This window comes from Sciurus vulgaris, assembly GCF_902686455.1.
Source record: "Sciurus vulgaris genome assembly, chromosome: 3".
NCBI classification, from domain to species: Eukaryota; Metazoa; Chordata; class Mammalia; order Rodentia; family Sciuridae; genus Sciurus; species Sciurus vulgaris.
Window position 1 is genome coordinate 183347367 of NC_136463.1, and position 16471 is coordinate 183363837.

The window sequence follows — 16471 nt, forward strand, 5'->3', positions numbered from 1 at the left end:
AAGGTGTCATGATTCCATGATTCTTCATAAAACTTATGCCCCTACACTGTTGTCTCCTCTGTCCTTTATGTGTGATCTTTGGCAGGAATAGACCTTCACTACACTATTTAGTGTAACCTGTTATTCTGGTGGCAATACAAGGTAACCAGAGCTTATGCTAAGTTCTGTAGTTCACTGGGCCATTGTCTGCTCTGCTTTCAGATAGGGTTGCTGGCTGAGCTCTACTGTCCAATGGAACCACTGGCAGAGCTTCTGGCTGGATAGTACAATAACTTCTGGTCAGGTCAGTCACAAGTTGTTTTCTCTGACTAGGTAATTCCTCTGTTTGAGATCTGATGTTGAGCAGGATTTCAGGATAGACTCTGAGGTTAAATAGTGTTGTGCTTGAGACAGACAGGACCAAAGGCTGTTCTCCTTAGATATGCATAGTTGATGATAGTCAGCTGAGTGGTGGAATTTGGCTGAATTGAGTGACTGTTTAATTTCCCAAGTCAAGCAGGTCTAGCTCCCTCTTTGCAATGTGCAGAGGTGGGAGTTTAACTGTGTGGGTCACTGGGCAAACTTTTAAGCTGCATGAATCCAGTGTTTGATTTCCCAGATCAAGCAGGCCTACCTGCTTCACTTCTACGGAAACCGTGGGCGGGTAGGGGGGACTGTTCCTGCCTAGGTGGAGTCATTGGGCACACTTTTTTGGGTTGAGTACAGCTGCTGCTTGATTTACAGATTAAGCCAAAGTACTCCTTTTTTCTTTTTCCCCCTCTGAGATGAACAGAGGTGGGAGTCTCTTTCCCTGAGTGGTGTCAGTCATCATGTTTTTTTTTTGCAGAGTGTAATTGCTGCTTGACTTCCCAGAGAAAGAAACTAACACTTTGCTTATATGAGATCCAAAGAGGTCAGAGTCTCCTTGCCTGGGCCAGGTTGTTGAGTGAAATTTTTGTTTAAGTGAACCATCATGGGACTTCCTGGATAAAGCAGTGCTAGCCCTTATTTTCTTTGGAAGTGGGTTGAGAAGGATCTCTTCCTGCCCAGGAGGCTCTTTGGACAACTCTGTGGTTGGGCTGGGATACCTAGTTTAGGGACTCAAGGAAGGATGATTTCCCTTCATGCTTCAAAAGTTAAGGAGCTCAACTTTGTGGGTGTTCTGTGGGACTGGCAGATATCTCTGTTCAAGTGCCATGTAAGTGGCAAACTGTGGTAGCACCAAGATCCTTACTGAGCCCTCTGACCTCTGCCTCCTCTTTTTGTTTCTAATGACCACAGGTAGATTAGTCATGCTTTTCTATGTTCTCTGTGAGAAGAGACCAAAATGAGCCTCCTGGGAAGCTTCTTGCAATGCTAGGATAGCTGGATGACTGCTTCTCTTTCTCTTTTTCCCCAGGAAATTCCTCAACTGTTGGTGTGCCAATTTGGGGTAGGCAGTGGGGTAGCACAATTGGAGTGAACACATTCATTTTACCCCTTCTAATTTGGACTTTATTAAGTTCTATGGACCATACACAAGTCTCAGGCTTTTTTCTAAGTTGTAGGGTTTACAAAAGGATGCTCTAGACAGTGGGTAGTTATAGGGTAAATGTTCTTCAAGGGGAGTAGCACCCGAGCCGTTCTAAACTTCCATCTTACAGATGTCACTTTAATCATTTTTATTTTTTAAGGACAATCATCTGAAAGTGACCAAGTGATAAAGGTAATTATTGATGAAACAAAGAAGCCATCTCATGTTCCTAATGAGGATGATGGCCCTAGGTTGGCTGTAGAATCCCTCTCTAAATGCTTCTCAGGGTGTTACCTGAAAAATACCATCAGGTTCACCCATGAAGGTATCTGGAGACTTCCACAAAGTAATTGAGTCCAATGCAACAAATATTCCTATGTACTGTGTATAAACCATAGTGTGGATCTTCCAAAGAGTATGAAAACATTTAAGTTATATCCCATGACTCAAGGGGCACTCAATGGAGTGTGGCAGACAAATACATAGATTCTTGGATGACAGTCCTTTGGTGATTGGGGTGAGCTTATAGCAGAGGCTTAAATCCCTGGCTAGGACTTGAGGGAAAGAGCAAGGCATTTCATCAGAATACTCTGGCAAGCTTGGGTAGTGGACTATCCACTGCATTGGCCATATCAAGGGGAAATTATTTAAAATAGATGATCATATGATCAAGAATATGAAGAACAATAAATGTTGGTGAGGCTATGGGACAAAAGGTATACTTGTACATTGTTGGTGGAGCAACAGACTAGTGTAACCACTCCAGAAAGCAGTGTGGAGATTCCTCAAAAAACTAGGGATGGAACCACCATACGACCCAGCTACTCGACTGTTGTGGTTTAGACGTGGTGTTCCCCAAAAACTCATGTGTGAGACGGTGCGAGAAGGTTTGGAGGAGAAATGATTGTGTTATAGCCATAATCCAATCAGTGAATTAATTACTGATTAATTGGGTGGTAATTGAAGGTAGGTAGGGTATGGCTATAGGGGGTGGGGCACTGGGGATGTGGCTATGGGGCATATATTTATATTTGGAGAGCAGAGTCTCACTCCACTTTTGATCATTGTGGGAGCTGCTTCCCTCTGCCACACTCTTCTGCCTTGATGTTCAGCCTCACCTCCAGCCTTAAGGAATGAAACCAGCCTTCTATGGACTAAGACCTCTGAAATCATGGGCCCCCAAATGAACTTTTCTTCTTCTGAAATTGTTCTGGTTAGATCCTTTAGTCATAGCAGCTAAAAAGCTTACGAAAACACCCACTCCTTGGTATTTTCCCCAGAGATCTAAAATCAACATACTACAGTGATATAGCCACCACAATGTTTGTGGCAGCACAATTCATAATAGCTAAATTATAGAATCAAGAAATTTTGGTGTGTGTTTGGTGTGTGTGTGTGTGTATATATATATATATATATATATATATATATATATATATATTCTATTCAGCCATAAAAAAGAATGAAATTATGGCATTTGCTAGTAAATGGATGGAAATGGAGAACATCATCCTAAATAAAATAAGCCAAATTCAGAAACTCAAAGGTCAATTTTTTTCTCTCATATGCAGAAACTAGGGTAAAATAAGGAAAGGGGGAGGGAAGGATAGGATAACATAAAGAACCAATCAAATATAAATTATATGTGAGTGAAAGGAAGTCTAGTGGAGAAGAGGAAGGAGAACCAGAGAGGGGGAGGGGGGAAGGGAACAGGGGGAGGGAACAGGGGGCTCACAATCTGAAATTGGTTTCCATGCATGTAGGAGTTTGTCAGGATGAACCCAACTACTTTGTACAACTATAAAACTCTAATAAAAACAAACAAGCAAATCTCTAGCCTTTAGTAGAGTGATGAATGATAGGTAGCTACAGATATTTTGTCATACATTTAATAATGATTATTAATATTGAGTAGCTATGGATTAATTCTGATTGTTACAAAGCCCAGCAAGTTATATAATATTATCCCCATTTTATAGATGACAAAAATAAACCTCCAGGATTCATTGACTTAATCCATAATAGAGAGTTAGTACATACAAAAATAAATAAAATAGATGATTGTCATCTTCCATCAAACCCCTGAACTCATCTGTGTAGGTAGATTGTTGACCTCATGTTAGCATTTCAGAGGCCTCAGAAGGGTGAGAAATGGAACAAGACAAACAGCAATGCCTATTCATGGCAGAGTAGTTTGTGGACAGCACTTCAGTGCCTGTGAGGAGGTTAGGTCTCCAGTGTTTCCTTGAAAACCTGGTATCCACTTTGATTCTAAGCAAAGGCCCATCACTGGTCTGAAGACAAAATCCTTATTTTGCTTTAGGATAAATGCTTTAAGTGCAAGCTTTAGTCAAGTTAACTTCCATTTGATCTGTTAAGAGTCCTCGAGGTCCCAACACCTTGCCTAGTAACTCTGTTTCTAAAGTCATATTGCAATAGGGCATGATTCTCCTCAAGGCAGAGATCATGAGCTTCTTCTGTCTGTAGTTGGTACAGACTAGTAGGTGTCTCAACAAATGCTGCTTATTTATTATTGTTCTTCTGAGTAAATAATTGACAGTGGGTGTAATTTATTTTAATGAACACACACACCCTCTCCTGAAACAGATTTTGTGCCTGCTCTTCTTCTGCCTACTGTATCCCTTGGGCTTTGTATCCAAGCAGCTGGATTGCTGGGCCTCAGCTTCCCATGGCTCCTGCTCTTTTGCCTGCCTCCTTTCCTCTGTGTGTGTGTCTGCTGCTGGTATCTGGCGTTGCCCAGGCAGGCAAGCTGCTGGTGGTGCCCATGGATGGCAGCCACTGGTTTACCATACAGTCGGTGATGGAGAAACTCATCCACAGAGGGCACGAGGTGGTTGCTGTCATGCCAGAGGTGAGTTGGCAACTAGGACAGTCATTGAATCTTACAGTAAAGACTTATTCAACTTCTTACACCCTGGAGGACTTGGAACATGAGTTCAAAGTTTTTGCTGAGACTCAAATGAAAAATCAGGACCAACGTTTATTTTCTATATTATTTGGTTCATCCAATGGTTTTTTTGAACTACATTTTACACATTGTAGGAGTTTGTTTAATGACAAGAAATTAGTGGAATTCTTAAAGGAGAGCTCTTTTGATGCAGTGTTTCTGGATCCTTTTGATGTGTGTGGGCTAATTATTGCCAAATACTTTTCACTTCCATCCGTGGTCTTCACCAGGGGAGTGTTCTGCCATTATCTTGAAGAAGGTGCTCAGTGCCCCAGTCCTCTCTCTTATGTTCCCAGACTTTTCATGGAGTTTTCAGATGTCATGACTTTCAAGGAGAGAGTAGAGAACTATATAAACCACTTGGGGGAGCATTTGTTTTGCCCCCATTTTTTCAAAACTGCCTTGGAAATCGCCTCTGAAGTTCTCCAAACACCTGTCACACCATCTGATCTCTTCAGCCAAGTATCTATTTGGTTACTACGAACTGACTTTGTTTTGGACTATCCCAGACCTGTGATGCCCAACATGATCTTCATAGGTGGAATCAACTGCCATCAGGGGAAGCCACTGCCCAAGGTACGTTGTATTTTCTTTGGCACACAGAGGAAACCTGGCTTTGGGCGTTAAGAAAGATTCCTTACTGAGCTGTGGCTTGTTATTTAGTTGGTCTGTTTGGAATTTCTTCCTGGTGCAACAAATTATTTTTATGCCATTTAACAAACTGTAAATTTGCCCTCAGTGAGTGTATATACAATGGATGTATTCACATGTAATTTCTGAGCAACATTTTAAAATACTATTTTGGGAAAAATTGAGAAAAGCACAGTAAGAAATGAAACTTCCCTTTTTTATATTCTTATGCTATCTCTTATAGGAAATTATTCTTAATAGGTTTTTATCCATCTTTCCAATTTGTGGAAGTTTTTTTTATAAATATGCATATATCTAATGGAATTTCTTTTATATACTTAATTAATTCTAGTATGAGGCTGGACATAATATTTTTACATAGCATTTTTCACTTGCTGGTAAATCAGGTACATCTTTATAAGCCAGTACTTATAGAGTTGACATGTTCTGTTAGTAATTGCCTATGTATCTTAGTTTGGACACACTCTTGTGTTTTTAAGAAATCAATTTTGGTAGGTATTTAGTCTAAGACTGAACTAAATATTCTTAAATACTTTCTTGAAATTCAAAGATTTTAATATTCTTGCTTTTATCTCAGTAGTATAGTCTTATGAGTAGGATGACTGGGTCTAATAGTATGCATATAACATCTCGATAAATTTGACTGCTTTCAAAATTTTGAACAACCTCACAGTTTGGTTACACATGTATGAGAGTTCTAGTTTTTCCATATCCTCTCTAGCTCTGGATGTTATAAATTTTTTATGTTTCTGGGCAAAAATATTGAGTCTGCTTCAGTTTTCATTTCCTATTTCCTCAGGTATACTAACCATTTGCATTTCCTCTTTTGTGAATTACACATTCACATTCTTTAATCATTTTTGTGGACTGATTAGTGGATTGACTGCTATAAGCCCCTTGAATAGTAGGAATATTAATACTTTAACTTTTTATTTTTGTATGTGCTGCGAATAGTTTTTTTCTTGGCTGTTCGTGTTTTGTCATAGAGGAATTTAAGTTTTGGTTAGCCTTGTCTTTTCTTTTTTTTTAGATTTCAAATTGTTTAGGTATTTTCAAGCTTCAAATACATAAATATTTCCTCCATGTCATGTTTTCAATTCCTCCAATGTTGAAAGTGTTTTTATACAATGGGAATTTTAACTTATATAGTGTTGGTATCTAACTTCACTTTTTGATCAATGAATAGTCAATTGTTCTAGTTCCATTTAATGAAAAATCCACTCTATATCCTTTGAATTGAAATGCATCTTTATCATATTTAATTTTCTGTATATATTTATATCTGCTTGTGAGTTCTCACTTCTGCCCCATTGATTTACCTATTTATGTTGTGGAACCATATTTTGATTATTTAGCTTTGTAGGAAGTTTTAATGCCTGGAAGTACAAACCCTGTGTTCATTATTTGTTTCTCTAAATTCTGTTGGTGACTCTCATAATTCATTTTCCTTCATAAATTTAAAATTGTTTTCTATCTAGTTCCAAAAAATAAATACAAGCCGTTGTGCTATGTTAATATTCAACTAAATGTTTTATTAATTTGAGAAAGATTGGCATGTTTGTGCTCTTGTCTTTTTACTCAGGAATAGGTATTCTTTTTAATTATTCAAATCTTATTTTAATCCATCAATAAAATTTAGCACATTATAAGAGCATTTTGTCTTTATTGTTAAAATTCATTCTTAGGCATTTTCTTAGTTTTGAAACTATCATCCACAGGGCTAGTTTTCTATTTCCATTTTGAACTTGTTATTGATAATTAAAGTATAGCTTTGGGATTTGCATATTTATTTTGTATCTAGCCATATCATTAGTTTCCTTTATTAGTTTATAAATTTTATTAGATATATAATATCATCTGCAAAAAACTTCTCTAATGTTAATACCACTGATTTCCTTTATTGGAGTATATACATCCGCATATTTGGAAATAATAGTGTTGATCTAGGCTTTTGAAATCAAGATTCAATCATGTGCAATTGAAAAAGACTTGACAAATACATAGTTAGGTGTGGTGGTGCACGCTTGTAATTGCAGCTGTAAGTTCAAGGCCAGCCTGGGCAATTTAGTGGGACCTTGTCTTAAAATAAGAATTTTAAAAGGCCTTGGGATATAGCTCAGTGGCGGAGTGCAATGTCCTGGGCTCAGTCCCAGTACTGCCACATCTATCCGTTCATATGTACTCTTAGCAAATTCATAGTAGCTAAATTCAGATCAAATACCTTGTGTCTCCATATAAATTGTTAGGGCAAGACCAGTCACTTTTATCATTTCTGGACTTATGTTATGATAGAGTCATATTCTCTCACATATTTGCATGTGTTTGGTGTATAAGTGACTTTTTAGTCAACTGATGGGAAAGAAAAACAGTGCTCTTTCTAAAAATTTGGGAGACTCCAGAATTAGGCATGTCTTTCTGCTCTTGACAAGACCAGGCAAAGGAAGAAAGAAAAGAAAGAAAGATCGAATGTGGAGAGACTAAGAAAGAAAGAGAGAAAAGAAAAAAAGGAAAGAAAGAACAAATGTGAAGAGACAAAGAAAGAATGACAGGAAGAAAGAAAGAAAGAGAATGTGGAGAAACTCAAGCTCTGGAACACTGGTGATGACAGTGTGAACTGTCGTAGCTGCTGGGAAGCAGTGATGTCTCCTTGAAGAGGTAAAATGAGAATCACCTTATGATCCAGCAACTTGACCTCTGGTCATGTACCCAACTAACTGAAGATGAGTCCTGAAACAAGTGCTTGCTCATCATGTTCATAGTAGCACTATTCTCAGCCGTCAAAAGTGAAAATGATCCACAATTCATCGATGGATGAACCGATCTTAAAAACATAGTAGATCCACACAATGGAATAGCATTCCACCATAGAAAGAAACGGAGCACTGATAAATGTTACAAAATAGATGAGGCCCGAAAACGTGTGAAGTGAAGGAACCCAGACACACAGACACGTATCGTGTACTTCTGTTTATATGAAACAGCCAGAGCACGCAGACCCCCAGGCACAGCGCGGAGTCTAGGAGGTCGCCAGAGGCTGAGGGAGGGGAGGAGAATGACCGCTTACTGGGAAAAGGATTTTATTTTGGCCTGATAAAATCTTAAGAACTCGATAAAGGTGGTGGTTGTATAACAATGCAGTTATACTAAATGCCAATGAATTGTTCATGTAAAAATAAATCAGATGGTAAATTTTTTATTGTGTATTGTACTACAATTTAAAAAATACAAAGGTATATTTTAACTTTGGATGTGTGTAGATTATGCTACAAACCTGTTTTTTATGTCATGTCATTTTCTCTTGTAAAAAATGCTCTGAGAGTTGAGTCCGATCTCTTTTTCCTTCATTGGAGTGGCTCATTGTTCCTGTACCTGTCACCATCACCTCCCAGCACAAATTCTGCCTTCCCAATTGATTTTTTTTAAATTGCTGTGATCCTTTCAGTAACTGGTTGATGCCTGTGGAATGGTCTAAGTTGTGGTTTGCCTGTTTGTCCTCTTGTGGTGTTTTTTATTATTATTTTTTAATTTGTTCCAGTGAACTGGAAGTCAATATAGGTCCGATTCATCTAGACACCACTCATTGGAGAAGCAGGCTTCATCAGTAAGTCTTCTGCATTTGGTGTTGCATCACATCAGAAGGTGTCCTAAAACTGAGTTGTTCCCTTCTTAGTGATATTAAGATTGGTCAGATAAGGGAGAAAATTGCCAGGCGTCTTTTGTCCTTCTCAGCAATCCTGAAGGCACCAGGACCAGGAGGGTGGAACAGACACGTGTAGCCTCTGATCTTCTCTAGCTCACCATTGTCCTTGTGCTCCAGCCTCACTGCCTCCTGCCAGCCTCTGAAACTGCTATATCCCACTCTCTTTGGAATCTTCATGTCTAATGCTCCCTCTCTGGAATCCTTTTCACAGCTGACCTAAATTTGCTTGCTCTTTTGTTTCTGGTTCCAATGACATTTCTTTCAAAAGCTTTCAGGGTCCTCGGAGAGGGCTACACTCTTCAATTATAGACATTCATGATCAAGTTGCTTTGTAGGAAGTTTTAATATCTGGGAGGGCAAGCCCTCATACTCACTCTAGTTTTTAAAATTTTCTTGGTAATTCTTATAATGTATTTTCCTTCACAAAATTTGAAATAGTTTCATTTCACTCTTAAGAAATAAAAACAAACCATTGAAATTCTGTTAATATTACACTAAATATTTTTTTCAAATTTGAAAAAGGCTGCCATGTTTTTTTTTCTTTTGTGTCCACTGATTTGGAAATAGTGTTTCTTCTTATTTAGAGGATTTGTTTTAGGTCCATCAATACACTTTTGTACTTTTTGTAAGCATTTTGTCATTTTGTTTTAAATGTATTCCCTAGGCATTTTATTATTTTTGAAAGCATTGTGCAGAGGTCTGTTTTTCCTTTCCTATTTTGAACAGGTTTTTTGTAATTAAAGTTCAACTTTGGGTTTTGCACATTTATCTTGTATCAAGTCATATTCTTAATTTCTCTGATCAGTTTGTAAGATTTATTAGGCATGCAGTATCATCTTCAAATAATTTCTTTCCCCGAGATTTATTCCACTTATTTTCTTTTTTGGAATTATGCATCTCTAACAAATTGTAGAATAATGGTGTTGGTCTTGCAGTTTAGTTTGATCATTTGCAGTTGAAGTAGTCTTGATAAATATGAGAGTGATGTTCTTGACAAATGCATAGTTGCTAAATTCTGGGGAAACATCCTGTGTCTTATCTCAGTTTATTATCAGGGACAGATTATGCATTTGTGTTTGATAGTCTGGCTTCTTACAAGGTTCAGCTGACTTTATAAGAGTCATATTCTGTCATATGTTGGTGGATGTTTGGTGAAAAGTGACTTTTCAGGCAACTTATGGGAAACTGAAATCTTTCTGCAAAGTGGGGAAACTTTTATGTGTGTCAAAACTAGTGCAGAAAGGCATGACTGCTGACAAGACCAGGCAAGGGAATGGAAGTTACAGGAACCTAAGAGGCTGCGCCTGTTCAAGTTGTTTCTTTCTCCTTTCCCTTTGTCAACAGAGCTGCAAGAACCACCCAGGACCTTCTAAGGCTATGATCTGCTTTTGAGTTGAGTTTTGTGCAGGATGAGAGATAGGGGTTTAATTTCATTTTGTTACCTGTGGTTTTCCATTTTCCCCAGCATCATTTGTTGAATAGGCTATATTTTCTCCAGTGAATGTTTTTGGCACCTTTGTCTAGTATGAGATAACTGTATTTATGTGAGTTTGTCTCTGTGTCTTCTATTCTATACCATTTGTCTACCTGTCTATTTTTGGGCCAATACTATGCTGTTTTTGTTACTGTTGCTCTGTAGTATAGTTTAAGGATTGGTATTGTGATGCTTCCTGCTTCACTCTTCTTGTTAAGGATTGCTTTGGCTATTCTGGGTCTCTTTTTTTTTCCAAATGAATTTCATAATTGCTTTTGTTATGGGGCGCAACTTAAGAACAGACCCATCACAACTGAGAAGTCCAAATTTAAGAGTCTTTATTAAGCCAGCTGGCTGACTGTCTCACACAATGCCCCAAAAATTGCTATTGGGAGAACAGCCCTAACCATAGGGTTGCAGGGGTTTTTATACTATAAATCCGTACATCAATCATAAGTGTCTGTTGCTATGATTCAAAATTACAAACTAACATCAAGGGATCTGAAATCATCAGCAAAGGGGGAAGTGGGTCAAAATGACCTTACTTAGGTACAAACTAAAGAATGGTTACTAACATCTAAACAATCACTATTGACATCACCCTTAACATGGTACATTGTTTAGGAAACTAGGAATCAAAAAGAGAACAATTTTTCATTATACAAGAATTGCCATTTTGTCATTTTGAATTGTCAAACAAGTCATGCTAAGCAACTGTTGACGGGTACAGAGGCGGGCATTCCCATGGGAGAAGCAGTTCCTACATAATATGGAGTCTCAAGGTAAAATGGAGTCTGTTTAGTCATTGCCCATATAGCCTGGCCTATAACATTTCCATGGAGTCAAATATGTCAACCCATCACACTTTCTCTATTTCTAAGAGGAAAGATGTTGGGATTTTAATTGGAATTGCATTGAATCTTTATAGTGCTTTTGATAGTATCGCCATTTTGACAATATTAATTCTGCCTATCCAAGGACATGGGAGAGCATTCCATCTTCTAGGGTCTTCCTTAATTTCTTTTTCAGTGTTCTGTAGTTTTCATTGTAGAGGTCTAACACCTTTTTTGTTAGATTGGTTCTCAAGTATTTTATTTTATTTTTGAGATTATTGTGAATGGGGTAGTTTTCCTGATTTCAATAGAGTGTATTTTGATGTTTTATACATGCATTGAATATAACTTATTCTACTTAGGATTCCATTCCTGTGGTTGTACATGATGTGGAGTTTCACTGGTGGTGTATTCATATATGAATATAGGAAAATTATGTCCAATTCATTATATCTTTCCTATTCCCATCCCCCTTCCCTTCATTCCCCTTTGTCTAATCCACTAAACTTCTATTCTCCCCCCATCCCTTCTGTGTGTTAGCATCTTCATATCAGAAAGAACATTGGCCTTTGGTTTTGGGGAATTGGCTTATTTCACTTAGCATGATAGTCTCCAGTTTCAGCCACTTACTGGCAAATGCCACAATTTCGTTTCTCTTTATGGCTGAATAATATTCCATTGTATACATGTACCACATTTTCTTTATCCATTCATCTGTTAAAGGGCACCTAGGTTGGTTCCATAGCTTAGCTATTGTGAATTGAGCTGCTATATACATTGATGTGGCTGTGTCACTGTAGTGTGCTGACTTTAAGTCCTGTGGGTAGTTTTAATTTGTATTTCTCTAATTGTGGAGATGCTGAACATTTTTTTCCTATGTATTTGTTAACCAATTGTATTTCTTGTGTGAAATACCTCTTCAGTACCTTTGCCCGTTTATTGATTGGGTCATTTGTTAATTTGAAAGCACTGCTGTACTGGCTGAGCTGAGAACTAGGTAGGTAGTGTACGGCTGAGGGAAGTCCTCCCGGGGGCATATGGGTAGTGCCTGAGGCCCTACATAAGGTGTGTTCCAGAGGGCCTCCTGTAACAAAATATTCCTGAGGTTTTTTAGGCTAATTATATCCAGGGATGTAATTAAACACTTTAACAAGGATAACAGATGATTTTTCAGGAGAACATTAAAATCGACTGAATAGGAAAAAAAAATCACTCAGTCATTTTAAATTTTTGGTAAGTTTCAGTAGAATTGGTATCTGGGTCTAACTGGAATGAATTCAGCTTCAGTCTTTTTAGCTAAGACCAATTTTAGCTTTGGAGAACTGGGGCTGGGATGTAGTTACATACTAATAAAAGATCAAGCTTCCCCCATCCTGGTTTGGAGCCCAAGTGCCCTTAGCTGCCTTCCTGTGTGAACAGGAAATGTCTTTGACAATGTCTCTACTCTGATCTTTGGAATGCCAAGTGCAGCAGAATTTACCTAGGGTGGTCTCTAATCCCTCAGCAGATGAGGGATTGAGTTGGTTTTGGTGGTTTTACAGAATAACACAATTGACTCTTTTTTTCATTATTTAAGGTGAAGGATCCTTAATTCAAAAACATCTATTGAAAGCCACAGTACCTGGCTGAGTGCTGGGGATGTACCATTGTCAGATGAGCATGGGTCTCTCTGTTAGAGCTTGCTGTATAACAGAAGACTCATCAGTTACAAATTATAAGACATACTCTGAAAGAGAGGTAAAGGGTGCAGAGAGAACTGATGACAGGTGACCTTGCAGGATGAGGAGGAGTGGGGGAACAAGGTGCTGAGCTGAGAAGATGTTAGGTGTAGGAAGAAGTCCAATGTCATGAGTTTTTCATATAGAGAACCCTGTTATGCCTCCTTCCCATCCCTGGTATCCCACAGTGCCTTTAGTAAACACAAGTGAGTGAAAGTTCTAATTTATGCATCCTCTTAGCAGTCCTTCTGTCATGGCTTCTTTAGTGGCCCGGGACCCTCTACAATGCTTATGGGCTCTGGGACTACCTGTGATATTGCTGCAACGCTCAGGGGAAGTCATAGACACAGCACCTGCAGTAAGACAGGTGCCCATTGCAAATGACTCTATATTGCCTAGTACCATCATGCGTAATTCAGACTTGGCCATATTGGACCTACCCCACGAACTGAGCCCAGAGAATTCTGATGGCACAGTTACCAGACCCCACAAAAAGTGGATGAAATTGCATCCCACATTACATGTACTATGTAACCCAGTGAGCAGAACACTCAAGGATTGTCACATAGTTATATTTTCATTAATATTTAATTAATGTCATTAATATTTAATGATATGCTAATTAAGTTGATTATCTCATTTTATATCCGAAATTGAACCTGTTTCTTTTTCCTATTTTCAAATATTCTGCAGGTCCTAGGAACTCTTGTAGGTCCTGGGCCTCTTGTCATGAGTTGTGGGCGATTCAAGGATCTGGAAGCGTGGCACCCAGCAAGTGAACGCCTCCCCAGGTGCTCCAGCCAGCTCTCTGCTCTTGTAGGAAATTGCCCAAGCACACCTTGACATCGCCCCTCTACCTGAAATGCCAAGAGACCTCCTTTCAGTTCTGGGGAATCAGTTCCTTATGCACAGAGATTGGTTCCATGCCAGGACCCACTTCCTTCACGACCTTAATTTCTGTCCCAAGCCTGCATCACTGGTCTGTAGTAAATCTGAAGAAAAACTGGCTTTGGCTGTGATCCTACACACTCAAGGCTGCACTGGGCCTGCAGGGCAGGTGTCCTTTGAGACTCATCTTGTGACAACCAGACACTCCAGATTGTCCACTCTGGTGTCCAGAGTGGACACACACACACACACACACACACACACACACACACACATGCACCCCTCACTGCAGAAAGAGCAGAAGAGTCAAATCTGAGAGGGCAAAGAGGAGTGTTTCCACACATTGTCTTAGCTTGCAGGGTACCATTGTGGTGATGCTGTGCAAAGTGATGTTAGGTCCATCCTTCATCTCCATCTCGACGTGTCCATTAGTCCCTTCAGGCTTGCATGGAATTAGAACATAAGCCATTTGGTTTCCAGAGCAAGATTCTGCTTGGAAGGGTCCAGACCACGAATCTCAGCGGAGTGGGGGGCCTCGTAGAAAGAATGTAGGGCTTGAGCCCTCCTGCTGCTCCTACCTCATCTGGGAGCCATTCTCTGTCCAGATGTACTTGTTCTGAATGGAAGGAGCCGGCCAAGCTCCTGTGTGCTCTGGAAGGGTGAACCTGCACTGTGCTTCTTTTGTAGTCATAACTGGGGTTCATTGCTGTGCAGATTGGGCCCGAACAGGACTCTGGCACCCTGCTGTCTCTGGTCACTGTCAACAGGACCCCGGCAGGCATCTCTCGCCTAGGAGAGGCCCTAGAGCCTGCCCCTGCCTGGACAGAGCTGTCTTTGCTTGCCTTGAAGAATGAATAAGCCTCTTGGCTATGTGTCTGGGGCCAGCTGTGCACATGGGAAGGCCCCTTCAATCTGTTCTTCAGGCCTCTTCTCCCGTCTAGGGCCCCAGCTTGCATCTAGTGCCAAAGTCACAGGTCAGGACCGGCCCTGGAGTGCCAGTTCAAGTGTGCGTGACTAGCTGTGGGAGAGTCTGTTCCAGTAATTCTGGGAACCGCCTCTTACTGGGAAAACCTCATTTCCACACCCGATGTTCTCTGGGCCCTCCCTCAGCAGTGCAATGAACAGGCAGAACAAACATGAACCCCTGTCCCTGGGTGTGCATTGAGAAATTGGAAGTTATGTAGTGTTGCACTGGAAGACAGGTGGCCAGAGTGGAAGCAGGCACCAGGCTTTCTGACCCCTGCTCCAGGACTGCCACCCCATGCTGACTAGACACAGACTTCTCCAGGGTAACTTCCTAACAACAGGAAGCACTTGCCTGTGTGGCATTGTGACACATACTGAGAAATGTATCTTTTGGTTTTTGTTCCATTTCCTACCAGAGCTCCAAACCCTTATACTTTCCTAAGTGGTGGGAGGATAAAGGTAGATGGAGTTACTGTCCACAGTCAGCCCCACTGAGCGTCCCTGACTCTTGCTAATGTGGGATTTTGGAAATCCCACAAGCTCGGAGCAAGTGTCCAGGGGAACCACGCAGGTGACTGGAGGGAGGGGAGGGGAAAGGGGCTGAGCGTTGAGCTGATTAGCAGTGGACAGGGTTCAGTGGCTCATGGCAAAGCAAAAGGAAACCTACGAGAAAAGGCAACAAGGTCGGATGTAGAGAGATTCCACGTGGCCGAAGGCACGGAGGCGGGGCCCCTGGGGCTGCAGGGGAATTCTGTCCTCCTTCACCCACCCCAGATGCTGCTGCCTCAGCTGGGTGTTGATCTGCATGCTGTGTAAGAGCCTCGGGGGTCAAGCAGTGGCCAGCCACTTCCTTGGGTCCGAGTACCTTTCTAGTGAAGGGCTGAGCACAGGAAGTGCATATGGCACGTCTGGTGTGTAGCCAGGTCTACAGGAGTTGTGGTGTGTGACATGGGGACAGTCTCATGGGACGGAGCCCTGAACTCGTGAGGTCAGCATGACTCTGGTTGGTGTCAGAATTGCCCTGACCTGTGGACACCCTGCTGGTGTTGCAGAACTGGCCCAAGTGGGGGTAAGTCCCTGTGTGTGTCAGTGCTCTGTGCTGCGGGAGGACATGCAAGGGGAGAGGTTGGCCTCTCCTTAGCATGTGTTCCAGAGTAGGGGCCACGTCCTGGGAAAGGAGCACGGGGTCCTTGCCCGTTCCTGTTTCATGAGTGAACCTCCTTCCTTCACTGAAGAGTGAAACGGAGTGCAGGATTGAGACAGGCAGGCAAACCAAGGCTGGTTCATTCCTTCAGCAGGGATTTATGGAGAGCCTCCCGTAGCTGACGTTGCTCTGGACACTGGGGATGCACAGAGAACAGAGCAGACATTGTCCCTGCCTGAGGCGCTCCCACGAATGGGGGAGACGGGTGTGAAGAAGCAGTAGGTGGCTGGTGAAGGAGCGAAGGGCCTTTGGAGTGTCGGCGGGGATGTTTGATAAGAGGGAAGTTCTGGTTGAAAGGACCCTGGGCAGCCCTGAAAAGAAGGGAGTGAGCAGGCCGAGTAGACATGCGGGTTGGAGTTGCCACCCGGTCATCATCGTAATCTGGAGCAGGGATTGGCAAACTAGAGCCACAGGCCGACCCTGACCCTCGGCTTGATTTTCCTGGGACACGTCCAGCCCATTTGTGACTGTTGTCTATGGGGCTCTCCTGCCACAGTGCAGGACTGAGTCATTTGCAAAGGGGTCGACTGGCCTGGAAACCTAAATATGTGTACATTTCAGCCTGAGTAGTAGACGT

General features: G+C 41.2%; 1 protein-coding gene across 3 annotated transcripts in view; it reads left to right on the top strand.

The window, feature by feature from the left end:
- Positions 1-16471, top strand: part of LOC306656724 (UDP-glucuronosyltransferase 1A6-like) — an 84964-nt gene that overhangs the window by 22643 nt on the left and 45850 nt on the right. The window contains exon 2 of one of the 3 annotated variants that reach the window (XM_079132280.1): positions 4494-5036. The exons of 1 other annotated variant lie outside the window; for it this stretch is intronic. In XM_079132280.1, the coding sequence (XP_078988406.1) occupies positions 4494-5036 (543 nt within the window). Of the gene's footprint in view, positions 1-4166; positions 5037-16471 lie in introns of those variants that run through there. One more of the 3 variants, XM_079132278.1, reaches the window with a different exon arrangement.